This window comes from Haliotis rufescens, unplaced genomic scaffold, assembly GCF_023055435.1.
Source record: "Haliotis rufescens isolate VD_foot unplaced genomic scaffold, xgHalRufe1.0.p SCAF_4, whole genome shotgun sequence".
Taxonomy (NCBI): Eukaryota; Metazoa; Mollusca; class Gastropoda; order Lepetellida; family Haliotidae; genus Haliotis; species Haliotis rufescens.
Window position 1 is genome coordinate 2,636,330 of NW_025964112.1, and position 27,588 is coordinate 2,663,917.

The 27,588-nt window shown below is 45.1% G+C and overlaps 1 protein-coding gene across 2 annotated transcripts; it reads right to left on the bottom strand.

Annotated features, from left to right (window-relative positions):
- On the bottom strand, positions 1-26,061 carry LOC124149908 (solute carrier organic anion transporter family member 4A1-like). Of its 2 annotated transcripts, none has more exons than XM_046521750.2 (13): positions 25,907-26,061; positions 15,856-16,037; positions 14,071-14,396; positions 11,961-12,158; positions 9,485-9,587; positions 9,041-9,162; positions 8,445-8,563; positions 7,879-8,017; positions 6,819-7,017; positions 5,468-5,639; positions 3,760-4,004; positions 2,209-2,273; positions 1-1,653 (listed from the first exon to the last, which is right to left on the bottom strand). In XM_046521750.2, exons 2-13 carry the CDS (start codon positions 15,999-16,001, stop codon positions 1,379-1,381), a joined length of 2,109 nt encoding a protein of 702 aa, XP_046377706.2. In that variant the 5' UTR covers positions 16,002-16,037; positions 25,907-26,061; the 3' UTR covers positions 1-1,378. The 2 variants fall into 2 exon arrangements, with proteins under 2 accessions (XP_046377706.2, XP_048237953.1); XM_048381996.1 differs by having other exon boundaries at positions 14,071-14,411.
- Between the last annotated feature and the right edge of the window lie 1,527 nt (positions 26,062-27,588).

Genomic DNA, 27,588 nt, shown 5'->3' on the forward strand with positions numbered 1-27,588 from the left:
TAATATATAACAATCAATTAACAGTATTTATTAAACAATAACAAGACTATTCACTTTAAACTGCCAGTGGTTACCTGAAAGTATGTACAGTCACACACGGTAACTTTATTTTCATCGTGAACAGTCTCCTACCCGCATCAACCGCTTCCTGTTTACATAGCACTGTTACTACAATCTCATTAAAATCAGATCTTAGTTCTCGCTATCGATAAACAAAGCGCGAGGAAAGCCCGAAGTGATGCAGGTTTCAGGCGTTTACCACTTTGGTGAAACCCACCTGCACGGGTAATGTGCTGTCAAAAAACCTTGAAACATAATCGGGCGAACCGGGATTCGGACCAACAATCATAGGTTTCTGGCGTGCCCAAGGGACGCAACTATGCACAGCGAATCGCAACGCCTTAGACGACTGGGCCACCCGTGCCCCCTACACTATACAACGAAATCTCTGATTACATACAGAAGTCACGAGCCACAAGTATAGTCAAGTAAACCGAAAGTATGCACAAATATCACGTAATGTTATGTCAACCTTTGTAAGATCAGTCTGAGTGTCATTTGTTGACAGGAGATAGGGACAACGAGAGAGTTTAGCGCCGCATGGAACAGTATTCCAGGTATATCACGGCGTGTCATTTAGAGAGCAGCGCACTCAAATAAAGCATTGACCTTTACCCTCCAGTAAGGGGATTCTTAGAAACCGAGGGTCATAATCGGGCGCAGTCTGGGAATATTGACTACTAGCGGATCCTGATCCGGTGTGTTGAGGAGCCCTGGACCACGAGACTGTCCGTGTGACGTCAGTGCGACAGATTTGCCCCAGGTGTCTGCTCGATTGTCAGAGTGGGGATTGACTGTCACCGACACAGTTCCAACATCAGGACACTCTGCTGAAACCACTTAACCAATGTCCCCAATGACGCCATGACACAATGATCACATGTTCGTTCTTTGTTGTATCTCAAAGTGATGAATTTTGGGGGATGGGTAATAATTTCTTACTGATTATAAATTTGACACCCTCTTTCAGCAGCCCTGTTATTGTAAACGTATATCTAACAGACAGTAATTTTGACAATGAAGATTAATGAGTTGCCAAATGTAGTTAAACGCGCCTGAAAAGAACATCCACACACCAAACTATGTTTAGTTTTATAAATAAATGTATTTTTAAGATTGCTGAGATCAAATAATTTATTTTTCGTGACGAATTCCTCCCGTCACCCGAGTCCATTTGTCACAGCAGGCCAGGGCTGTGCCAGGGGCTGTCCAGCTCTCACACAGCTACAGATGTGATTGCACGTGTGCGTCCCTGTGCACCCTGGTCTAAAGCGCTCCCTAGCACCTGCAACCACCATGTCTACGTTCTTCTCGTGCATCAAAACACACTTTCCCTGTCTGTGACTGTTTTCTTGAGGTCATGTTTTTCTTCCTCTAGCGCAGCGTCCTCTGGTGGTGGTTTGTAGAAATACTGGGCGAGGAAGAAGAAGAGGACGGCGAAGCCTTTGACCAAGATCCACCAGACAAAAATACGGATCCCCATCTCAGACTTCTCGTAGATCCAGCACGACCCCGTCTGCCCGCAGATGTCCTGCCACACCCTGCACGCACTGTCTATGATGGTACCCAGCATCAGGGGCCCCGGGGTGGTGCCTGGAGGCAGAACAAGCATGAGACAGGGCCATGAGTGAGTGGGTGGGTGGGTGTGAGTTAGGGGGTGGGTATGTGAGGGAGGGGCGAGGGTGGAACATTCAAAACATGGGAATGAGAGTAAGGATGAATGGGAGGTGTGTGTGTGTGTGCGTGTGTGTGTGTGTTGTAGTAGTGTATTATATTCAAATTATATCTAATTTACAAATTCATAGGTATGTCTTACCATAACTGTCCTTTGATTATAGCAATAGCTGTCACAATGCAGTTTTCAACCAGCTCAAACAATAAACACACACCCAGAAAGCACCCAGTACAATAACCTATTCATCCAGTTTCCTAAACTGATAGTTTAGTCCTAAACTAAACACCTGCAATAGTTTTACAGTACTGAATATTTTATTAAAAAAACACCCGCCAAGTTTCGTTACAAAAACTCTTTTACTAAACATTCTATCCTGCGAACAAGGAATCTAGGTTAAGGAACAGCAAGGAACATAACCCTCGCAATTACGATCCAATTTTGCCATGTGCTGTGGGATACCGGTGTATATCTACCTCCAAGTCTCAGGAATAACCACTGGAAGCCTATAGCCAGAGACCGTTGTCCGCCCGGGACGCACCTGGAAACAGACGAGTGAGTGAGTGAGTTGGATTTGATGTTGTCTTGAGAAGTACACCAGTCATAGCATGGTGTGGCAGCTTACCGTTGGACTTGACGCATGTCGTTGATGTTAATACTTTGGTCTAGAGCCCGGGTGTTTTCATATTACATTTATTAATTCAACACAAGGGATCCAACAACAACACTGGATTTCTTCAACGACCTCTTGGGCTACTTGGGCTACTTGAGCTACTTGGGCAGCTATTACGCCTGTTGTTGCTACCCCTGCTACACCAGCTACGTCTCTCTACGACCACTGCTATCACCATGACTACAGCTCTACACTACAGGGGCGGTCGGGTAGCCTAGTGGTTAAAGCGTTCGCTCGTCACGCCGAAGACCCGGGTTCGATTCCCGACATGGGTACAATGTGTGAAGCCCATTTCTGGTGTCCCCCGCCGTGATATTGCTGGAATATTGCTAAAAGCGGCGTAAAACCATACTCACTCACTCACTCTACACTACACTGCTGCAGGGTGAGTGAGGGAGTCCTAAGTCGCAATGCAGCATATAATGGACTAAAAACAATCTGGGCTAGTCCAACTAGTAGTTCACATCCTCCTCGCTGGAACCATGCGCACAGCCAGTGTCGAATCACACACAATCAGTCAGCTCATACCCGATCCCCACCCCGGTAGATGGTCAGTATGTTTGTGGACACGACTCATTCATGATCACAAATGGCGCCGCCATCGGCTGTGCAGATTTGCGTCCCTTCGGTGGGCCAGGAACCTATACTCGAAGGTTCGAATTACAGTTGGTTATATTATCTAACACCCTAGCCATGCTGCTCCCCTATAACAATGTTTGTTTGTTTGTTTTTTGACGCCGCACTAAGCAATATTCCAACTGTATGACGGCGAGCTGTAAATAATCGAATCTTGATTTTAGGGCAAGCATGGGTTGCTGAAGACCTATACATAAAACTGACACGTGGAGATATAACTGAAATACTGTTCAATAGGAGATTAAACCCAACTCACTCGCTAACAGCTCTTGTCGCTATATGGCTGAAATAAAGCCGATGCGACTTTAAATTTTAACTCACTCACTCACTCAGTCTACCCGTGAAGATCCGGGGTAGAATGGGTATTCAGCAAACCATGCTTGCCGGAAAAGGCGACTATGCTTGTCGTCAGAGGCGACTAACGGGATTGGGTGGTCAGGCTCGCTGACTTGGTTGATGCATGTCATCGATCCCAATTGCGTGGATCGATGCTCATGACATTAATCACTGGATTGTCTGGTCAAGACTCGATTATTTACAGACCGCCGTCATATAGCTGGAATATTGCTGAGTGAGGCGTTAAACAACAAACCAACCAACACTCACTGAGTCACTTTGTATGAGTACTAGGGGTGAACAAGCTACCGAATTTGTATAGGTAAAGGTCAACACGATGTACATCAAACACACACACGTGCGCGACACAGCTGGAACGCACCGGAGGGTTGCTGTCTGTGACGGCGACACGACCGTGAACGTCAGCAACATCCCCAGGAACAACAGCGGCGCCACCACGTACAGCAAGTTACAGTCCGACGGACAGATGCCGGCCAAGGCGCCAGGGACAGTGATGTTGTTGGTTGATGAAGTCGTTGTGTACGCACCCGCTGTGACGTTGTCAGACAACGTTGATATGTTCATCAGGTGTAAACTGCTCTCCACACAGGAACATTTCTTATACATCTGAAACAAACACCAATCATCTTGGGTAATTCCGAGCCGTAGCTGCTTCATTTTCTGCTTTCATTTCCTTCAATCTAACCTCCATAGTCTTTCCCCAGAGTGGGGCGGTGGGGTGGCCAAATGGTTGAAGCGTTCACTCGCCACGCCGAATACCCAGTTTCGATTCTCCACATGAGTACAATGTGTGAAGCCCATTTCTGGTGTCCCCCGAAATGATTTTGTTTGAATATTGCTAAAAGCGGCGTAAGAACTCACTAACTCATTTTTACAAGAGCTGGGAGATGGGAAAGCCTGAATGTTGAAGCGTTCGCTCGCCATGGCCCAAGTTCCATTCCCCATATGGGTGCAATGTGTGAAGCTCGTTTTTCGTTTCTCCGGAATACAGAATTCCTGTTAGAATACAGGAGTGTTGAACAAACTCACACACTCACTGTAAACACCATTATGTCTCTAAAATACCAAGAAAGGTAGCGATTGACTACATGTCGGTTCACCATTAACCATTAATACTACAGCCATGTATCTTCGGCTTGTACAGGATCAAGTCTCGGCCTAGCAAAACCTGTGGTTGATAGCATGAACAATGATCCAGACCGTCAGGGACCGATGACACAAAATAACACAACAAGATCCCAACTATAGTCAGCTCGAGCTCATACGATTGATCACACTCAAAAGATGGCAGATATCTTTTGAGAATTACATTTTATCCGGTCAGGCGTTGTAACACAACGCATTATCAAGCTCCGATAACAAGCACTGTCAATCTCATTAAAATCAGATCTTAGTTCTCGCTATCGCTAAACACAGATCTCCATTACGGGTCACATCAGAACGACCTTTCATCCGACCAAACAAAGCGTCGCTTACCAGATCATGAAAGTGACAGTCGGAATGTGTTTTCTAATCATGCAACCTCGAAAATGTTAACACGGGGTATTCCGAACGACAGTTACGGCCCGTACAACTGATTACGACAAAATTATCGTCTATCTCTCGCCTCAGTGGGATAAACATTTGAACAGAGGAGGCATTGCACAGTACCTGGGAAGCACTGCCATACAATCTCAACTATATATTGGACATTGCGGAATGTTCGTTTGTTCAGTTTTCAAAATTTCAATCCAGAACTGTGTCAACATATTTTTCAAGCGTAGTCTGAAATTGAAGTCGCCAGGTTGAAACGAGTGCCATAAAACTCAAGAGAGCTGCTTTCTAATTGGCTGATGTCGACTTCTTGTCAGTCGTTTCAGTGGTCGGTCAAAGTTCGGGAAAGGTCGTTCTGACGTGACCCGTAATGGGATGTCCTCAGATTTTTGTTTAGCTGCAGCGAGAACCTAGATCTGATTTTAATAAGCTTTATTTAGCGGCAGCGAGAACTTAGATCTGATTTTAATGAGATTTCAAGCACTGTGTACAGTGATTTCTTTTTGGAATCAAGCGAGGTCAAGGTCAAGTGTTACCTTCATGGGTCCCATCGGCCCATCCGTCCAATCATATTGCAGGGAACATCCCGCGTGACACGGCGAGAAGTAGATAACATTGTCCGCCCCACACACAGGTTCGTAGTTGAGCTCGGAGCAGTGGCAGGCCGAGTTGCAGGGGCCCTTCAGGCTACTCTTGCCTTCTCGAGATCTGAAGTAAACCAAGAAGGTGAGTTGAAATTGGGTTTAACGTCGCGTCCACGATTATTGCACTTACATAGCGACGTACATGCACGTGTGTGTGTGTTTGTGTGGCTGCTTGTGCTAGTCTGGATTGATGCCGATTTATAGTGCTAGTACAGTGAGATACCATGCCACAGTTTAACATGAAGATCCCACTCAGACACAGTATACTGACCCCGAGCCGACCAGTCCTTGTTTTACCCCCTTAATGCCGAGCGCCAGACAGGGTAACAACAAGTACTATACCATATTTTAACGTTTTTTGGTATGACGCGGCCGGGGATCGAACCCCGGACCTTCAGCTCTCCAGGCGGACGCTCTACCACTAGACTACGGAGGCGGTCTAAACCAAGAAGAAATAGCAGTAATCATGTAACTGATGATGGTAGTAGGTAGCTGATTATAACGACGTTGGAAATGATGACGGTGATGGTGTTACTGCTGCGTTGTTGTTGCTGCTGCTGCTGCTGATGATGATGATGACGTTTTACCGAAGTCTACAACGGCACATTTGTATCGCAGAGACAGTTCGGGTCTGGAGCAAGCAAACCAGTGGTCGATATTATGAACAGTGAGGTGTCAGCAGATGCTGTGTATTATCGGGCAGATCCTCTAGTCTCTCGATCACCGCGTCAGACCGACTGTTGTTCCTAGTTTAGGAATGTCCCCATAAACTTGAGACATACTTGTCAACATGGCCACAAAGGGAATAAGAGCTGTCAATATATTTTAAAATTGAATACGCAAGACGTGAGTGTTGTATTACGCCGCAGTCGCAATAGACAAACTATTGTGGGGCCGCCTGTAAATAGTCGAGCCTGGATCAGGTAAACCATTCGCAGACAACGTGAGCATCGATCCAGGTAATGGGGCACGGTTAAGTACACACAATCAGCCGACTCACAGCGACTGATCACCCAACCTGCGTTTGTAGGTTCTTACAAGGGGAGGTAATCCACCCCGAGTCCTTTCCTTACTTACTTACTTACTTTGGAGATTTAACGTGCGCTTTCCGACTGATGCGTAGTTCGCACACGGGTCCTTTCCAGAACTATACTGAATATATATTTAGCCAAGTATCTCGATGTGGATGCGATATTCTCGTCTGCGTAGTTCCAACTTATAATGTTCTTCTGACTGTACTCACTCAAGTGTGCTGTACTGCACCGTCACGCCCGCCATCTTGGGTTTGGGACACTGGATGAGGAACAGGCCACCCACGACGAGGGCGATGCAGCAGACGGTCATGCTGAGCCTGATGATGCCGCGACACTTAAGATCCATCTTCTTGACGATGTATCCCCCGAGCAGCATACCCCCTCCTGCGCCTGGCACAGTTATGACCCCTGGGAACAAAAGAATGGCGCCATCTTCAGGAGAGTGAGTGAGTTGGGTTTAATGCCCCTTTTAACAGTATTTGAGTTACATAATGTCATGTCAGCTTAATGTGGTAGGAAAGCCCGAAGTGATACAGGTTCCAGACGTTTACGACTTTGGTGAAACACACAAGGTTGGTTGGCTGGTTTGTTGTTTAACGCCGCACTCAGCAATATGACGGCGGTTTGTAAAATAATCGAGTCTGGATCAGACAATCTAGTGATTGATATCAAGAGCATCGATCCACCCAGTTTGAATCGATGTCATGCATCAACCAAGTCAGCGAGCCTGACCACCCGTAAGTCGCCTCTGACGACAAGCATGGTCGCCTTTTACGGCAAGCATGGGTTGCTGAAGACCTATTCTAACCCGGATCTTCACGGGTCGAAACACGGGTATGGTGCTGACAAACCTAGATACGGGGCGAACTGGGATTCTAAACCACAATCATAGAGTTCTGGTGTGCCCAAAGGACGCAACTCTGCACAAAGAAAAAATACGGCACCTTAGTGACTGAGCCGCTCGTGCCACTAAGTGACTGATGATCCAGATTGAATGTGGGGCGGTCGGGTAGCCTAGTGGTTAAAGCGTTCGCCCGTCACGCCGAAGACCCGGGTTCGATTCCCGACATGGGTACAATGTGTTAAGCCCATTTCTGGTGTCCCCCGCCGTGATATTGCTGGAATATTGCTAAAAGCGGCGTAAAATCAAACTCACTTACTCACCCAGATGGAATGTTTGTTTGTTTGATTTCTGCACGATAATATGCAAATAACACGATATGTACCTAATATATTTAAAACATCATCTCCTGGAAACTACCAACCTACCCATGATCATACTGGCGTAGGCAGCCTGCAGGTTGAACTGCTCCTGGAGGAACTTGGCCCCGAACGCCGCCATGCCGCTGACAGCCATCCCTCCCATGCACGACGCCAGCGACAAGAAGAAGAACGTCGGGTTCTTGATCTGTTCCAGGGAGACAATGCACAGTTAACTACGGTTATAACGAACTCAAAGGGACCACTAACTGTAGTTCGTTATAACCGTAATTTGTTATAATTATATATACAGCATATATACAGCAAATGGCCGGGAATAAATAAACCCCAGTTCGTTATAAGCGTGTTCGTTACAAACGTAGTTTACCGTAGACATATATTTGTGCCGTATACGTCACTTTTGAGGGTTTCAAAGCAAGGAGACCAGAAATGGGGTTCACTCATTATACCCGGGTCTTTTCAGCGCATATTAACCCTCACCCGAATGGTACTTCTGCTCAATTCATGTCAGAATAGTTGATAATGGAGTACTCTGTACTGGAATTCGCGCGGTGGGTTCTTTCGAATGATGGCGAATGTTGCCGAATGTTGCCGAATGCATTTGTTTTACGTACCAAGCTCCACATCGCCCTTGGGAAGTCCCTCCAGGTCTTGCCGAAGTCATCTCGGCCCGTTTCGGAGTCGCCATCTTGATACGCTTCTGACTTTCTGGCTGCTTGAATAGCGGCGCTACCTGGAAATACGGGTAGGAAATAGGGTTAATTTTTGGGTATGATGCCATCCTACAGGCTGAATGTGGGTTAGTTATGTCGGTAAAGTTGTTTTTTATTCAACCATGTTGGTTTGAATAACGCGAGTGAGTGTGTTGGGTTTAATGCCACTCTGAGCAGTGTTTCAGTTGTCCGTAGTACAAGTCCAAAGTGATGCCGACCCTAAGCATTTACCACTTTGTTGAAACCGATGGGCATCGGTATTGTGCTGACAAAACCAAGATCGTGATCAGAATGAACCTTAGATTCGAACCCTCGATCGTTGTATTATGATCGTTGGAAATTGCTCGGATGCCAATTGCCCCGAGACCCCTTTGAGGTATGGTGAAATGGTGTTTAACGTCGAAATGGTGATCGATCGATCGATCGAGAGAGAGAGAGAGAGAGAGAGAGAGAGAGAGAGAGAGAGAGAGAGAGAGAGAGAGAGAGAGAGAGGCTACCTGGTAATACTCGGGGGTAGGCCAGCATGGGGATGGCGATGATGAACATCACACCACCGCTGATGATGAAACTGACCCACCATGCCCCAACCCAGCGGGGGTCAACGGGGGTCAAGTCTATTCTGAAACAGAATTAAAATTAAACTAAGAGGCGGTTTACTTGTTCTGAAAGTATTGAGGAAAAAACATAAATGTAGCATTGCTTTATTTAATTGAAGTCCTTAACTGAAGAGGCATGTCGCTCTATTCCGCTAGGTAATGCCTCGACCAGCCAGAGCTTTCTATTGTATGGCTCACTGAAAACACTAACTCTTGTCGCATGAAGTCCGAAGACACGACGACGTTATGAAGACGATTATTGTTTAATGAACGCTCATATTTGACCGAGATGAGCTGAGAGGTGTCTGTACGTTTAAGGGTGTATTGTTACATCGTTGTACTTACTTGGAGACGTCGACCTTGTCAACGTCGGTGAAGATGGTGAGGAACTGTCCGCCCACTGTGTAACCTGCAGCAACACCAACTGATGCAGCAGCGTACACAATACCTGCAACATTCCACACGGGCGTCATTTGCAACATCACACACGGGCGTCATTTGCAACATCACACACGGGCGTCATTAGCAACATCACATACGGGCTTCATTTGCATCATCACACACAGGCGTCATTTGCAACATCACACACAGGCGTCATTTGCTACATCACAGACGGGCGTCATTGGCAACATCACACACGGGCGTCATTTGCAACATCACACACGGGCGTCATTGGCAACATCACACATCGGCTTCATTTGCAACATCACATACGGGCTTCATTTGCAACATCACACACAGGCGTCATTTGCAACATCACACACGGGCGTCATTGGCAACATCACACACGGGCGTCATTGGCAACATCACATACGGGCGTCATTTGCAACATCACACACGAGCGTCATTGGCAACATCACACACAGGCGTCATTGGCAACATCAAACACGAGCGTCATTGGCAACATCACACACGGGCGTCATTGGCAACATCACAGACGGGCGTCATTGGCAACATCACACCCGGGCGACATTGGCAACATCACACACGAGCGTCATTGGCAACGTCACACACGGGCGTCATTGGCAACATCGCACACGGGCGTCATTGGCAACATCGCACACGGGCGTCATTGGCAACATCGCACACGGGCGTCATTGACAACATCACACACGGGCGTCATTTGCAACATCACACACGGGCGTCATTGGCAACATCGCACACGGGCGTCATTGGCAACATCACACACGGTCGTCATTTGCAACATCACACACGGGCGTCATTGGCAACATCGCACACGGGCGTCATTGGCAACATCACACACGGGCGTCAATGGCAACATCACAGACGGGCGTCATTGGCAACATCACACACGGGCGTCATTGGCAACATCGCACACGGGCGTCATTGGCAACATCACACACGGGCGTCAATGGCAACATCACAGACGGGCGTCATTGGCAACATCACACACGGGCGTCATTGGCAACATCACACACGGGCATCATTTGCAACATCACACACGGGCGTCATTGGCAACATCGCACACGGGCGTCATTGGCAACATCACACCCGGGCGTCATTGGCAACATCACACACGGGAGTCATTGAAAGCGTTAAACACGAGCGTCATTTACAACAACACACACGGGCAGACATTCTAACAGATTGCAGTGCTGCAACTATTGGATGTCTGTGATAGACGCAGTGCTCCAACTATTGGATGTCTGTGATAGTCGCAGTGCTCCAACTATTGGATGTCTGTGATAGTCGCAGTGCTCCAACTATTGGATGTCTGTGATAGTCGCAGTGCCGCAACTACTGGATGTCTGTGATAGTCGCAGTGCTCCAACTATTGGATGTCTGTGATTGTCGCAGTGCTGCAACTATTGGATGTCTGTGATAGTCGCAGTGCTGCAACTATTGGATGTCTGTGATAGTCGCCGTGCTGCAACTATTGGATGTCTGTGATAGTTGCAGTGCTGCAACAATTGGATGTCTGTGATAGTCGCCGTGCTGCAACTATTGGATGTCTGTGATAGTCGCAGTGCCGCAACTATTGGATGTCTGTGATAGTCGCAGTGCTCCAACTATTGGATGTCTGTGATAGTCGCAGTGCCGCAATTACTGGATGTATGTGATAGTCGCAGTGCTCCAACTATTGGATGTCTGTGATAGTCGCAGTGCTCCAACTATTTGATGTCTGTGATAGTCGCAGTGCTCCAACTATTGGATGTCTGTGATAGTCGCAGTGCTGCAACTATTGGATGTCTGTGATAGTCGCAGTGCTGCAACTATTGGATGTCTGTGATAGTCGCAGTGCTGCAACTATTGGATGTCTGTGATAGTCGCAGTGCCGCAACTATTGGATGTCTGTGATAGTCGCAGTGCTCCAACTATTGGATGTCTGTGATAGTCGCAGTGCCGCAACTATTGGATGTCTGTGATAGTCGCAGTGCTCCAACTATTGGATGTCTGTGCTAGTCGCAGTGCTGAGATAACTGTGTGCAACTGAGCCCTAGAATCATCCATAAAGAAAATACGATAACAGCACGCAGGTCAAACAGCTTCCAGGATTGTTGGGACGAAGCAGAACGGACGACACACGATGGGGGCATCATGGGGTTGCTGGTATAGTTGTTTGAGAATTTTTTCGGTCACTGCTTCAAACTATCATTCACCCAGCATGCCCACAATTTCATTGTTGGGTTAAAACTTCACGACAAAATATTGTTTAAATAGCAAGAAAAAAACAAAACACACCACACCACACCAATCCTTCTGGGACGCCGGTGCCCTTTGTTGAAATCCATGGGGTGGAGCCACCCGTCAGACCGTCGGCAACCCCGCAGACCGTGATGAGATACAATGAAGTACTCACCTAGATAAAGAGACGTCATCTTGGCCTGCGTGTTCTCGTCAATGAAGGTCGTCCCCAGGGTAAACATAGGCGTGGCTCCAGCCCCGTGCAGCGCGTTACCGAGCATGAAGATGTAGACGTACTTCTGTAGGTAGGAGTCTCTCCGTTCACCGCACTCGGTAGTGTTGCCAATCTCTCTGCATGATGTTTCGTGGACATCTGGAAATACAATGCTGAGTGAGTGAGTGAGTGAGTGAGTGAGTGAGTGAATTGAGTGAAGTGAGTGAGTGAGTGAGTGGTTTTCGCCGCTTTTGAACAGTATTACAGTTATATCGCGGCGTGTCAGCTAAATGTGGGAGGAAAGCCCGAAGTGATGCAGGTCTCAGACGTTTACCACTTCGGTGAAACCCACGAGCACGGGTATGGTGCTGACAAACCTAGAAACATAATTGGGGCGAACCGGGATTCGAACCCACAATCATAGGTTTCTGGCGTACCCAAGGGACGAAACTCTGCACAGCGAATCGCGGCGCCTTAGACGACTGGGCCACCCGTGCCCCCCGAGTGAGTGAGTGAGAGAGTAGGTCCTTTGTTCACACGTAATCTGTTTTCTAATTTAGTTCTGAACATCAACGGACAGCCACAGGTCATGTACCCTGACCATGAAAGACAACGTGACTACCAAAAGGCTGTTAAGCTAATTGAATCTTCATGGAGGTATTGTGCAGTTGACGATGAGGTCAGAGGTCATGAGACGCCATCACCCGCCATCAGACAAGGAATTTGAGTTGACCTCATTACAAGCTTTATACATCATTTGATAAATGATGCGTCCTAAATTTGTAACTGTAATCCACAGGGGCAGGTACAAGGCCGCACGTTGCCAACATTTAGATTAATGCACTACCCCAACGTGTGACTGACAATGGATGCCGTAACGTGATATAAGATGTATAACAAGTTTCAAACATCATACCTGTAAGATTCCAGAGAGTAACTAAACCTCATTAACCATGGTTTGTTTGTTTGATGTTTAACGCCAAACTCAGCAACATCCCAGCTATATGACGGCGGCCTATAAATAATCGAGTCTGGACCAGACAATCCAGTGACTGACATCGTCAGCATCGATCAACGATGGGATACGAAGACGCGCATCAACCAAGTCAGCGAGCCTGACCACCCGATCCCGTTAGTCGCCTCTCACAACAAGCTGAGTGTCACCTAACTCCATGGGCGTTCCTCATGCTGTCACCCAGTGTCCCGACACAGACCCCAGTATGTACAAGGCGCCGTTATACAGCTGTAACCCGTTGTCCTCGGCGTCAAACAACATTCACCCACTCACTACAAACCACCAGCTACCAGAAGGCAAGTCAAACATGATCCTACTAATGATAAGCTATTTACCAAACCTCCCCGGACATGTTCTGACTATCTACAAATCACAGTCTCGTCATACACAAACTCTTATCGAGAATATAGTCCCGAGTCACGAGTCACACAAAGCGACCTTAACCCTAAGATGGCCATAACTCCAACGCTTAACGTAGGATTAGGACAGTCGTAGCGCTAAGAATGCTTTGAGAATCTGGGCCCACTTGCACAAAGCGATCGTAGCGCTGAGACTATCGTAAGCCTACGTTAAAGCGTGGGGGTTATGGCCATCTTAGGGTTAAGGTCGCTTTGTGTGACTCGGGACTATATTTGCGATAAGAGTTTGTGTATCATTTTTTTGCTAGGATCGCTTTGTGCAAGTGTATACACCAGAAATGTATACAGTTTTCACTCACCCGAGGTGGTAGTTGTATACACCAGTAATGTATACAGTTTTCACTCACCCGCGGTGGTAGTTGCATACACTAGCAATGTATACAGTTTTCACTCACCCGAGGTGATAGTTGTATACACCAGAAATGTATAGTTTTCACTCACATGAGGTGGTAGTTGTATACACCAGCAATGTATACAGTTTTCACTCACCCGAGGTGGTAGTTGTATACAACAGCAATGCATTCAGTTTTCACTCACCCGAAGCCTTGTAGTTGTATACACCAGCAATGCATACAGTTTTCACTCACCCGAAGCCTTGTAGTTGTATACACCAGCAATGCATTCAGTTTTCACTCACCCGAAGCCTTGTAGTTGTATACACCAGTAATGAAGTGTGGCAGAGCAAACACAAACGACCCCAGCCCCAGGATCAGGATACCGGCAGCGATGAGGCGAGGCTTGTTGCGTGTAGCACCGTAGTAGCTGATGACGAGGACGAGGAAGAGCGCGAGGAAGTCGTTGGAGCTGATGATGAGGCCGGACAAGGAGCTGGGCAACTCAAACCGTGTCTCTAGAGAGCTGATGATGGCGTTGGTGACGCCGTTGATTGTGAAGCCTTGGAACAGACTGAAGACCGACGTCCAGAAGACGTACCAGCGGATACAGTTGAACGCCTGCAGACACCTTGAGAAGAAAGAGCTGAGAACGTCACACTAACATCATGTACGTGTATTCATGAACAACATACAAAACGTTAACAAAATTAAAACATCCAATCTACAATAGTTTCTCTTAAATCACTTAATGAACATGCGGGTATATACGGATTGGACATTACACAACGTACCAGTGAGAATATGGGAATTGTCATGAGAAGGCTGTTGTTTTTATGAACTGTTTCAAACCAAAGGTGACACTGCATTTAAATGTTGCATTCGTGTCACAAGATTCACTCAAGTTTTCATCAATTGGCGGAATATCACATCACCCATTTTCGAGCATCACCGCACCCAGTGTACCTATGTACATGGCATATACCTTCAATGTAATGTCCTACGTCAGAAAGTCCCCCAAACCCAGTTTGTTATCACCTGTGTCTGTGACTCGGTTACATGTGATGGATGTACAACTTCTCCAGCACAAGGAAACAAGGATGGAAATCAAATGTTCAGTATGAGGGACGTGGTGATAGCTGAATTACAAAACAACATTAAAAGCTGATCCCAACTCGGAATATAAATTGGGGGATTGTGATGTGTCACTCGAGTGTATTATCTACACGTGTTTCTTGTGTATACTTTTACGTAAATACAGAACGTGAGAACAATCAAAACTGGTTCACTGATTGTCATACACTAACAACATTTACACATTTAACATTAATCAATATTCAATTATATTGGCTTAGAGTTGTACATATTATACATGTACATTGCGTTGAATTTGCATTCTAAGGTGAGTTTAAATGGGGTTTAACGTCGCGTTCGCGATTATTGCACTTAAATATCGACGTGTATGGTGTGGAACCCTGGACGAGTTGACCCGCAACGCTAACATAACCCAAAATTGACGCAAACATGACCCAAACATGACCCGAGGTCAACAAGCCAAGTATTATCTGCAGACAAACACCCCCTCCACAGATTCATAAGCACCACTCCCGACATTCTGGCTGAGAAATGGTCATGTTTTAAATCAAAGACCAAGCGGTTAGTTAGATAGACTTATATAGAACTCAGTGAAAGACCTCATTGCTTTTCTTTTATTTCAGTTGAGATATATTAGACACAATACATTATATTTTTAGCTGTGTTAGAATCTCGACAAGAGATAAGGAGACGTTATCTGGTGGTTACATTCTAGGTGCTTCTCCCAATAAGCTGGTGACTTTACACAAACATGCACCAGTATCTCCAGAGCAATCGAATCAGTTGTTATTCTTAATCTCCACCTTCTCAGAAATACTTCAGAGGTGGTTGTGATTGTCATGGACGGGTTTCCTGGTAACACTATAAACCATAAGAAAATCGAAAGCAATAAGTCTTTTTCTGTATCCTCTTTTGAGTTAAATATCGCACAGAACAATATAGTTATTACATTGTAATGGTCTAACTATATTTAGGGCCATTTACAAAGTACCTACTTTGGCTTCCACGATCCCCATCCGTATCTCAGCTCTTCCTCTTCGTATTCCGGATCTTCCTCCGTCTCCGCATCAGGCCTGAACTCGTTCTCTGTGGCGCCTCTTCCTGCCGACAGACTGTACTCGCTCTTACTGCATGGCGGCATGTCTCTGCGATACTATCTCCCGGGGACGCTTGTAACCTGCCGTGTTCATATTGCCGTGCTACATTGAGGACGTTCATACGATAATAATAATAATAATAATAATAATAATAATAATAATCATAATCATAATAATAATGATAGAATTGTTTTGTGCACTTTTGCACACATTTATTTGTGAAGCATGTCAAGACTCATGATGAAAAAAAGGCATTCCACAGTTTTCTAAAACGAGCCAAGGATGTGAGACATAGTCTCAAGGTCCGTGTTGATTTTGTTGATGGTTCTGTACTGCTGGACGGTACAGAAATGAGTGTCAACCGAGCGAAGTGCCATATCAAGTCGGTCCAGACTCAGTTTTTCAAGGAGAGGCTATCTGAACGACCACTGCATCGAGTTATGTGCAGTGTGTTGAGAAGATCAGCAAACCTGCAGAGTCCTTCGCTTGGATGAAGTCGTCTGGCCTGAAAAGTGGAACGGAGGGCCTTCTGTTTGCTGCTCAGGACAAGTCACTTCCAACTCGAAACCGTCAATGTGTGATTTTGCATCAAAATGTGAATATGAAAATTAATGTAGATTATGTAATGAATTTAATGAGACTGTCCAACACATTGTCAGTGGATGCCCAGCTTCGGCAATGACACAGTATCTTAAGCGACATGATGGTGTAGCTCGATAATTTTATGACCGTCTTCGCCATGCTTGTGGTTTTGACACAGAGGTCCATCCATAGTACGACCCGGAATATGTAGTGGGCGTCATGAAAAATGATAAATACAAAATCCTTTGGAATAGGCCTCAGACATGTCCAGGCCAACAAACCTTATCTTGTCCTTTTTTATCAATCCAATGAAATCTCTTATATCATTGAATTTACTGTCCCTTTTGACACTAATGTGATTGACAAGATTGAGGAAAAACATGGCAAATATGCAGACCTCGCTTTCGAAATGTCACGCTAGTAGTATAACATGCACTTTTGTCCGATTTTTAATTGCTGTCCTCTCATTGGCTGATGTCTTCAGCAACCCATATTTGCCGTAAAAGGCGACTATGCTTGTCGTAAAAGGCGACTAACGGGATCGGGTGGTCAGGCTCGCTGACTTGGTTGATGCATGTCATCGATCCCAATTGCGGGGATCGATGCTCATGATATTAATCACTGGATTGTCTGGTCCAGACTCGATTATTTACAGACCGCCGTCATATAGCTGTAATATTGCTGAGTGCGGCGTTAAACAACATACCAACCAACCAACCGCAGGGTCCCCCTAAACCAGGGTAGACAATTATTGATTTATAAAGAGTACACCATATACTACGCTTTAGTGTATACAATACTTAAAAAAAAGAAGTTCTAAAATTACAAAGTGAAATTATCCAGCTGAAAAAAAGAAATAGAGAAAGGATATCTTTATTGAAAGCGTCTCAGCAAAATGTTTAAAGTTTTCTTTTGTGAGATTTGGTGGTTCCATGAGGAACCTGTGTGTACGCTGTACACGTGGATGTTGACGACGTCTTAGATCGTCGTGGATGGTGAGCCAAATACGGTCTTCAGGTAGACGCAGTTGGAGGTATGTCTTCTATGTTCTTGTAAGATTTTGTCTACAGTTTAATACCGCACATATAGCACTGAACGCAATCGTTCATTCCCGTGTAGAATAACCCGCCCCTGGCCAGCTCGAGAGGAGTCTGCTTAATTTGAATAGGAAATTTGTAGTAGGTATCTAATCGATTTTTTAAATACCTGTAGGAAGGATGATCGGGAATATCCATAATATCCGATCCCACTGTCCACGAACTCCGAAAGCTACCCGCATCCAAACATTTACATCCGTAGTCGACACTAGCGTCGCAATCCGTGCTTAAATCCATTTTCACGTCCGATATCTCCAACAGCTCGAGCCGCAAATGATATAACCGCGATGACAGTCCGGCGATCAAAATCACGTGTCCAGCTAACCAATGAACGTCCCACGCCGGACAATCACATGGCAGTTCCGGGTCAATGACCCGCACTCAAACCCGATAACTTAGATTTATATAACACCGGTTTGCGAATTAAACAGTATACACTAAACCGGCGAACGACTAACTAATTCAGCAGTTGAGAAAACATGGAACAGCCTTTTGACGAACCTCCCATGGTCGCTACCGCTAACTGCGGATTGTTGGGTAGAAATTTGACCATTAACGGAAAGAAACGTATTATGATTATAGGTACATCTATCTTGATGTGTCTTCTAACCGGTTCTTCGGTAGCCGAATGGATCACTTGGACAACTAATAATTCTACGATCGAACCCTCTTACGCTATTTTCCATGCAGACATTAAAATATCTACCCAGATCTGAGGCAATAAAAAGTCTGAACACCCGTGGCGAAAAGTGTTCGCTTAATCAGTTCAAATTGTCGGCAGTGACCAGACCGAACGTATGTCGAGTTGAAAACCGTACAGTTTTGGACGTGAGAATGTTTCTGGCCGGTAAGGCGACCATTGAAGGAAAAGCAATTACTATGGAAGAATGGAGAACAATGCTACAATTGCTACCTTTGATAAATACTGAACTCGGATTGTTAAACGTTACTGCTAAAGGAAAGTGTGGACCTTCCATAATAGGCGAGACTACGTATAACATGTCGTTCTATTCTATCATTGGAGATTTAACGTGCGCTTTCCGACTGCAAGCGTATTTCGCACACGGGGTTGCACTTATACTACTTGGTAAAAAAAGCGTAGTGAATAAATAAAGAAGTGCAACCCCCCCAAAAATATAAACTTTACAGACCCAAACTAATAAAGGCTAAGGGGGTGGGGGTTTGGCTGGGTGGGAGTGGGGCTCCGTCGGTGTTGGCGGAGGGAAACAGCTGGTCGTGGGCTGTCTCTATGCAGTCCGCGCCCAGGTTGGGATGAGCCTTATACGTATCTAAGGATACCCTCCGCCTTTCCCAGTAGCGCGACTTTAAGGACCTTGTCCTTGACCTCGACCGGGTGGTCTGAGTCTGGCCGTCGCTAAGGGAAGGGGGCTCTGGTGAGGTGGTCTGAGCGCTGGAGTCGTTCAGGATGGGCGTCGGGGTCTGGGACTTTGCTGACGCGGTGGTAGTGGTTGGCCGGGAGGCTGGTTCGGGAGAGCCTCTCCTCTTCCTCTTCTTCCTCCCGTGGCCCGTCCCCTCAGGCGAGCGGAAGGTCTCCTCCCCTCTGGATTCGAGGGGAGCGAGTTCCAACGCTGCTACTGGGGGCGGAGGGGTGGAGGGAAGGGTCTCCTCTATCTCCATGTCGAGGACTGAAGGGGGGAACTTCTTCTTCTTGGGTAGTCTGGCCTTCTGCACCGGGCGGGTTGTAGGAAGGGTTGGGGCCGAAGTGGGATCCACCTGAGGCTTGGGGTTAGCCTGCGCCTTGCCCAGAGGCCTCTTCCTTTGACCTTTGAGCAGTTGTCTTGACTCGCATAATAGGATATTTTGCAGTTATCCCTTTCTGTAAAGCTATAATGTGTAGTTCTCTTATTCGTGGTGAAACTTCCACTTGTCTGACGTAAAATTCCGCTCTGACGATCTCACTTTTATAAGTAGTCCCAACATCGGCGTACATCAACCAAAACTGATCCGATGAACGAATGTGCTCTAGTTTTATATTAACACCGTCTATGAGATAACGGGGTTGTAAAAATATATGCAGTTAAGTCTTGACAGGTATGCTTCTTCACGCGTGGGAACTATTGATTGCCACCGTTTTTTCGTCCCCGAGTTGCAGCGAGCATTGTCCATATTGAGATCGTCAAATTTGTTGGCTTCGTCCATATGCCATCCTTGACATGACATAAAACTCTGTTTAGATTCTTCGTCGAAGGACAGTAGCGGTTCGAGATAACTGTGGCAGGCTACGTACCGAGACTGGGCGTGACCTCCTGCTGATTTTGACCGAGTTTTACCCTTACATCGCGGAAATGACTGTGAAGGGAATTATTTATAGGCGTGACGTGGTACGGAGGTATATTATTATCTTGTCCCGATGCTCTTGGGTTTGTATTGTCGCCATTACTTTTAGTTACTTTGACAACAATTCGCAAAAAACACTGCGCTAAATCGATATAACTATTAACGGGATTTAGGATATCAAATCATATGGGTCCAAACCTGATTGTAGAGGTTGTCGGAGTATATCGCACCCATTGACTATCGGGTCATGCTCGTCACAACACCCGGTACTGAAAATAAATCTAGTTCAGACTTTGCACATTGTATAGCCTCGGCACGAATCATCGTCTACGCGGTTTATTTCTCTTCCTCTTTCTGCGTATTAGGTTATAACGAACTCAAAGGGACTACTAATTTTGGTTCGTTATAACCGTAGTTCGTTAGAAGCATATATACAGCATAACTACAGCATATAGTCGGGACCAAAAAAGCAAGTTCGTTATATCCGTCAGTTCGTTATAAGCGTGTTCGTTATAACCGTAGTTTACTGTATAATCTATTACAAAATTATGACAAGCTTCATATATGGTTGACTGTCACAACTGCTTAATTAACTTGTGTAAACAAGCTGACAACACTTAACGCGGGATGTGTGTTTGAAGTACTGTCTAAATCTAGCACACAATTACATTGTTTATTGAGAGATTTGTTAATTTAATCCATTGTTTCTGCCCATGTGCACATGGTTCAGTGAATCTAATATAACAACAATCTTCATTCTATCCATTAACAATGCATAACTTTGCTGGCAAGAGTCGCTCTAATTTGTCTCATTAATTTAATAGTTTATAGTATTTATTAAACATGAACTGTATAATGTTGAAGAGACAAAAAATCAATGTGTACTGTCTCTTTAGTTTTTCCAGACATATCTGTATGTTGTATATTTTCTTCCAGTGTAAGACAACTGCAGTAGGCTGAGGCTTGGGCAGCATTTTACATCGGCCCGGCTGAGTATCATCAAGAGCCAGAAGCGAGAGAACACCACAGTCATAATGGATTCAAGGATTCTGACAACTGTTGGGCAGATGCGTTTTATGTTCTTGTGGGCGAGATGCACCAGTACAGTCCTGAAGACAATCTTGATGACGTTGTCAGGGGAATTCTTCATCATAGAAGGTACAAACAGTACTCATGTTTGAAAAAGACTTTGCTTGAGGAGTGTCACCAACTTGGAGACTTTACAGTCGTTCGAGCAATCGAGGATGCCATTAACCTGGTCCAATTCTATGACGGTTCACAGTGAGCTCTGAAACTGTCAGTGTCAGTAACACCATCCCTACTTGCATCTGTCTCAGTCCACAGACGGGCGGTCGGGTAGCCTAGTGGTTAAAGCGTTCGCTCGTCACGCCGAAGACCCGAGTTCGATTCCCGACATGGGTACAATGTGTGAAGCCCATTTCTGGTGTCCCCCGCCGTGATATTGCTGGAATATTGCTAAAAGCGGCGTAAAACCATACTTAGCCAGTCAGTCAGTCAGTCCACAGACAGTACATCGGACATGACAATGATTTTTGGATTGGCTTGCCTCATTTCTTTTCGACCCTCACAGATGTCAAGAAACTTTTATCAAAGTAGTCCTCTTACAATGTCAGCCTCGGAAATTACGAAGACAAATTCAGCCATCTGGTCCCAATAGGTGTTGGGTTGAGTCAGGCTGTTACTTCTGGCATCTCAGCCTACAGAGAAGGTGACTTTGGAATAAACACCAATGGCATTGAAATCAGCTCAACAATCCGGTCAACAAGTTGTTCCCTGTTGGTGAGATGAGGTGAAATTGGGTTTAAAGTAACGTCGCGTCCAAGATTATTGCACTTATATAGCGACCTGCATGCACGTGTCTGTGTGGCTGCTTGTACCAGTCCGGACCGATGCCGATTTATAGTGCTAGCACACTGAGATACCATGCCACAGTTAAACATGAATACCCCACTCAGACACAGCATACTGACTCCGAGCCGACCAGTCCTTGTTTTAGCCCTTTAATGCCGAGCGCCAGACAGGGTAACAACAAGTACCACCTTTTAACGTCTTTTGGTATGACGCGGCCGGGGATCGAACCCCCGGACCTTCCGCTCTCCGGGCGGACGCTCTACCACTAGACCACGAAGGCGGTCATTCCCTGTTGGTATTTGGGAAAGGGAGATGTAGACATTGTTGTAGGTATCAGTCTACCCTCAGGACACATCTGTCCAGGGATAGTTTATCTCCTAAACCATAGCATGTGAGCCACAGCCTCTTAAACTGTCTCATAAGACACATAAACACATGCCAAAATTAGAACTTGTGCACAAATTTCAAACTATTTAAAGTCATAATCAGTCACTTCAGACCGGTATATGGTCTCTGGACTATCCAACTCTTATCTCGAACTAACGTTTCTGCTTCGATGACGTTACGTATAAAGTATATAGATATACCGTGTTTCGCGCAGAAAGACGATATTCAATCCTACAGAACCTGTTGTTCGCTAAATACCCACACGATGGCATCGGGTTTTTCGCACAGAGGTAAATCGTTATCTAAACTCTGCAGTAACTTATATACAAAGGTGGTCTTTCCAGCACCACTACTTCCACTTATCAATACGCGGAAAGGGTGTTTAAACTTGAATGTATCCCAAGACAGTTCTACGTGTCCTGACATGTCGATGGCAGTCGAACGTATGTCGAACACCCAAACAGAACCGCCGGTTTCGTGTATACTGTTTAATTCCGCAAACTGTTGTTATATAAATCTAAGTTACCGGGTTTGAGTGCGGGTCATTGACCCGGAACTGCCACATGATTGTCCGGTGTAGGACGTTCAATGGTTATCCGGCTGATCACGTGATTTTGATCGCCGGACTGTCATCGCGGTTATATCATTTGCGGCTCGAGCTGTTGGAGATATCGGACGTGAAAATGGATTTAAGCACGGATTGCGACGCTAGTGTCGACTACGGATGTAAATGTTTGGATGCGGATAGCTGTCGGAGTTCGTGGACAGTGGGATCGGATATTATGGATATTCCCGATCATCCTTCCTACAGGTATTTAAAAAGAACATGGAAGGCATTCCCCCAACTGCGTCTACCTGAAGACCGTATTTGGCTCACCATCCACGATGATCTAAGACGTCAACATCCACGTCTACAGCGTACACACAGGTTCCTTATGGAACCACCAAATCTCACAAAAGAAAACTTTAAACATTTTGCTGAGACGCTTTCAATAAAGATAATCCTTTCTCTATTTCTTTTTTTTCAGCTGGAAAATTTCACTTTGTAATTTTAGAACTTCTGCGGGCAGAAATCAGCCAATGAGAGGACGGCAATTAAAAACGGGCAAAAGTGCATGTTATACTACTCACGCTTGCATCCCAAGTACCAAGTTGTCCGACTCCCCATTGTTCTCGGTGCCTTAGGTTTGGTACCTCCCAATCTTTTGACTGACATTGGGAGAGTACCCGGGTTTGCTACCAGGAATACAGCCCTTCTGACAATCTGGGTAATGCAGAAGGCTGCAGTGTTGGGGAGTCTTCACATTCTCCGAAAAGTTCTGGCTGGGTTTGACGAGGCAGCGCTTCCTGGGAGAAGTCCCATTCGCTGTCTGGGCTGCGTGTAGAGGGAGCAAGGGCCCTGAGCTGATGATGAGCCTAACCAGCCTGACTGTGCAAGGGTCACCCAAACCCTCTTTCCTGCATTTTTTAAATTTTAATCTGTACATAATAATAATAATTCGCTACCTTATTACCCCTCTCAATGGATTCGCGTGCAGATATGTTATCATATAGAGGACATTCAAACGTTATTATCATACCCCAAGTCAGAATGATGAGATCTGATTGGTTCACGTGCTCTTGATGAAATAGTATGTTTTCCGCCTGGAAGGGATTTAAATTTCAGAGCGGGAGAATAAATCCCTTATACCCCGCTACGAAGAAGACAGACACGTGAATTCCTGAGCGTGAGAATAAATCCCTTATATCCCGCTTCGAAACAAAAGGCCGCACGCTTTTCCGAGTCAATGAAGGTCATGTGACATAGCACAAGCTAACCTCAGCTCAATCGAACAGCTGTTTTCTGTCAATTTTGAATTTGTTTTACTCCATCTACAATGGCAGAATAAAACATGTCGGTATGATATTTCGTTGTAGCAGGATCAATCTTTTTCAAAAGATGACATTCAAACGTTATTACAAAGAGGACATTCAACGTTATAACATTGAGGACATACAATCGTTATTACATAGAGGACATTCAAACGTTATTACATATAGGACATTCACAAGTTATTATATAGAGGACATTCCGACGTTATTACGTAGAGGACCCCCCCCCCCCCCCCCCCCCCCCTCCTTGTGTCTTTTGATATCAAATATATCAACACTCGGTGAGGATGAGATTCTCTATTTAATGTACATAATCTAGTTGTGAAATAAACTAGGCAAGTTAATCATTTTTACACCAGTCATCTACTTGAAATTAACATGAAATAAATAGTGCATGTCTTACCATTTCTCACCTTTTCGCGAACACCTGGGATCATCACTATTTGATAGAGATTCATAAACACATGCTCATGATATAGTCGTACAATCGATTCTGGTTTTGCAAAGATTTCTTTTGATTATGGAGAGGGTTTTGTCGCTTTACATCTTATCCAACTATGAATACATGAACAGAAACCCCGTTAGTCTAGACCCTCCGTTATCTGGGCAGTTACTGTTATAAACGTCGACAGACAGTGAGTGAGTGAGTTGGGTTTAATGCCACTTTTAACAGTATTCCAGTCATATCACGGCCTGTCAGCTTAATGTGTGAGGAAAGCCCGAAGTGATGCAGGTCTCAGACGTTTACCACTTCGGTGAAACTCACGAGCACGGGTATGGTGCTTACAAACCTAGAACCATAATCGGGGCGAACCGGGATTCGAACCCACAATCATAGGTTTCTGGCGTGCCCAAGGGACGCAACTCTGCACAGCGAATCGCGGCGCCTTAAACGACTGGGCCACTCGTGCCCCTCGACAGACAGACAAACAGACAGACAGACAAACAGACACAGTACAAGATATTTGGTGCAGAACTGCGTGTTTAGGTTTCTGTACTGGGAAATGAAACTGGCTAAGCTATTCAATTTTTTTATGTGTTTTCAACTTTAAGAAAGGCTTTGCATAGTTGTACATCGATTGGCTGTTGAATGCCTAGTTATAAGTTACTATACAAGTCTATGGGAAAACATTTGATGGTGTGCAACCTACACCGGGTTCGTTTCCCCACAGTGATGAGACAGGAATAATGCTAACAGGGGTATACAATAATAGGTATAGTACAGGACAATCGTTCATGATCAACCATGGACAGCCAGGGGTGACACTTGGTACATGTCTCCACTATCTGCGCCACAACAAGACTGACATGTGTGTCACTGTGTAGCGATAAAGCAGCTGATGACTGCTGTCATGCTGAGACGCCGGACGCTCCTTCACATGCTGCCTGTTGTCTACATCTTGTTGTCATATCTGGAGTCCGCGATAACGTTATTTGTTTATCATAGTGCACGTGTGACGCGACATGGAGAGAAGCAGTAGAGCATCAGGTAGGATAATTTGATTTGACTACAAAGTTTGAAACAATTGGCCATGTACAGACCATGGATTAAAGTAACCGATCAAAGACATGAATCTGAGTTTCCTATTTGACAAAAACCTGAAAAAAACATTTATAAATATTTTGTTGGGACATTACGCTACAATATGATTACCTACATAGTATGATATCATGTCGGATCTCATTGCTCCAATCTCGTAATCAGGTGAAAGACTTAAAATTGTGTGATTACAAACGAATATTATCAGGTATATCAACGTGCTATACGAGACACAAACTAATTTGAACATTACATGGTTTTAATTCTTCAATAAATGTAATTGAATTGAAAATTCACTCACGTCGAATATGCACAAAGCTTCTGTTCACGAATCAGTCCACTCGCATGCTACTGTCACTGCGACCAATGTCAACTCTGGACTTGAGGAAAACGTGATGTTGCTATTGTAAGCTCACTAGCGGCGGTGTGGACGTCTAATATGGTATCTGTTTGCCTCGTTTTCAGATAAGACTTAACTTCCGCGCGCAGGTTATCATCGCCGTGTTGGCGACATGACAATGTCAGCCCGCCCACCTCTGTCGGCGCGAGAAGTCACTGTCACGCTCTTTTATCAGCAACAGATGCGGTACTTACTGTAAATACAATTTCTATTTTAATTCTACCCTTTGATGCTTTCGTGTCCAACAGCTGACGTTTTGTTTTCTTTGCTTCAAATCAGAGTTAGATATGCAGCTATAATGATTGTTTTATTTAAATGTATTTTAATCGTATATTGCTTTAGGATTATGTATGAGTGAATGAAAGAGTGGCTGAGTGAGTGAAGAGAAGGAGTGAGTGAAGGAGTGAGTGAGTCAACATATCGCTGGCAAGTCAAATGTCCATTCACAATAACTAAATCAGTTCGCCTGTTGTGCTGGATACGGCCCCCAAACCCTGACATTACCGCCCCCATACCGATCACGGTCAGGATTTATTGCCCCGGCTTATCGTAAGATGCCACGTCGCCAACAAACCTTCGTCTGTAAGTATGATGTAACACTGTTACCTTGCCCACCCCAATATTTGCCACTATGGTTAGCTGTTAGGGTCACACGGTTCACAGGACGCCTTACTTTCAGGCGGGTAGTCCTGCACAATGACCGTGGAATATATTTATTTTATGAAAAAATAATAATCTAGAAATGCATACAAAAGCAAGTCTACCCAGCTCAAGCTAGCTCTATTCCACAGCATAGGGAATTTTTTTATTTTTAGAGTCAAGAGGGATCTTGTGTAATATAAGATTTCAGAGACTAAATGTTAGTCTATCAGGCGGGCTGCACAGAGCATTGAGGAATTGAAGAAATTACATAGAGGAACTGATAATTGTTCTTCTAAGCACTTCAGAATACGATTACTATTATTTTCAGGCTCTGATGCTTTGGAAACATTGAGATATAATACACTTTCTCCAACTAAACAAGCATAAAAGGATATAGTAAAAATGGAGTATTGCTTTTAGCAACATTCCAGCATTATCACGGCGGGGAAATGGAATTGAAAAAGATTTTAACAAAACTTATTCATTATTAACTTCACATTTACCAGATAAATGGAAATGTTTCTCTGTGGTTACAGCACATAAGAAGAGGAGTGATAGAGTGAGTGAGTGAGTATGGTTTTACGCCGCTTTTAGCAATATTCCAACAATATCACGGCGGGGGACACATTGTACCCATGTCGGGATGAGAAGACGAGCGTTCATGATTGTACGTTGATAAACCCGCCTCTGTCACCAGTTGTTTGAGAAACGTGTGTTTAAACACGAGTCAATTGTGTTCATAGATGATGGAATAATTACATCTTGCAATTGGGATTTGCAGCTGGTGATTCTACTGGATATCAGCTGACCTATCTATACAATGGTATAGCTAAGGCAATGGACGATGGTAAAGATTTGTATGTTGATTTCAATGATTTGTTGTTTAACGCCGCACTCAGCAATATTCCAGCTATATGACGGCGGTCTATAAATAATCGAGT

What these genes read in the sequence shown, in the direction of transcription:
- LOC124149908 (XM_048381996.1), bottom strand. Translation starts at nt 16,001, where the DNA reads ATGCCGCCATGCAGTAAGAGCGAGTACAGTCTGTCGGCAGGAAGAGGC. An exon ending in GATGACGTCTCTTTATCTAG is followed by an intron (nt 9,588 to 11,960) that starts GTGAGTACTTCA and finishes GGAATGTTGCAG; the next exon opens with GTATTGTGTACGCTGCTGCA. An exon ending in TCACAGACAGCAACCCTCCG is followed by an intron (nt 2,274 to 3,759) that starts GTGCGTTCCAGC and finishes GTCTGTTTCCAG; the next exon opens with GTGCGTCCCGGGCGGACAAC.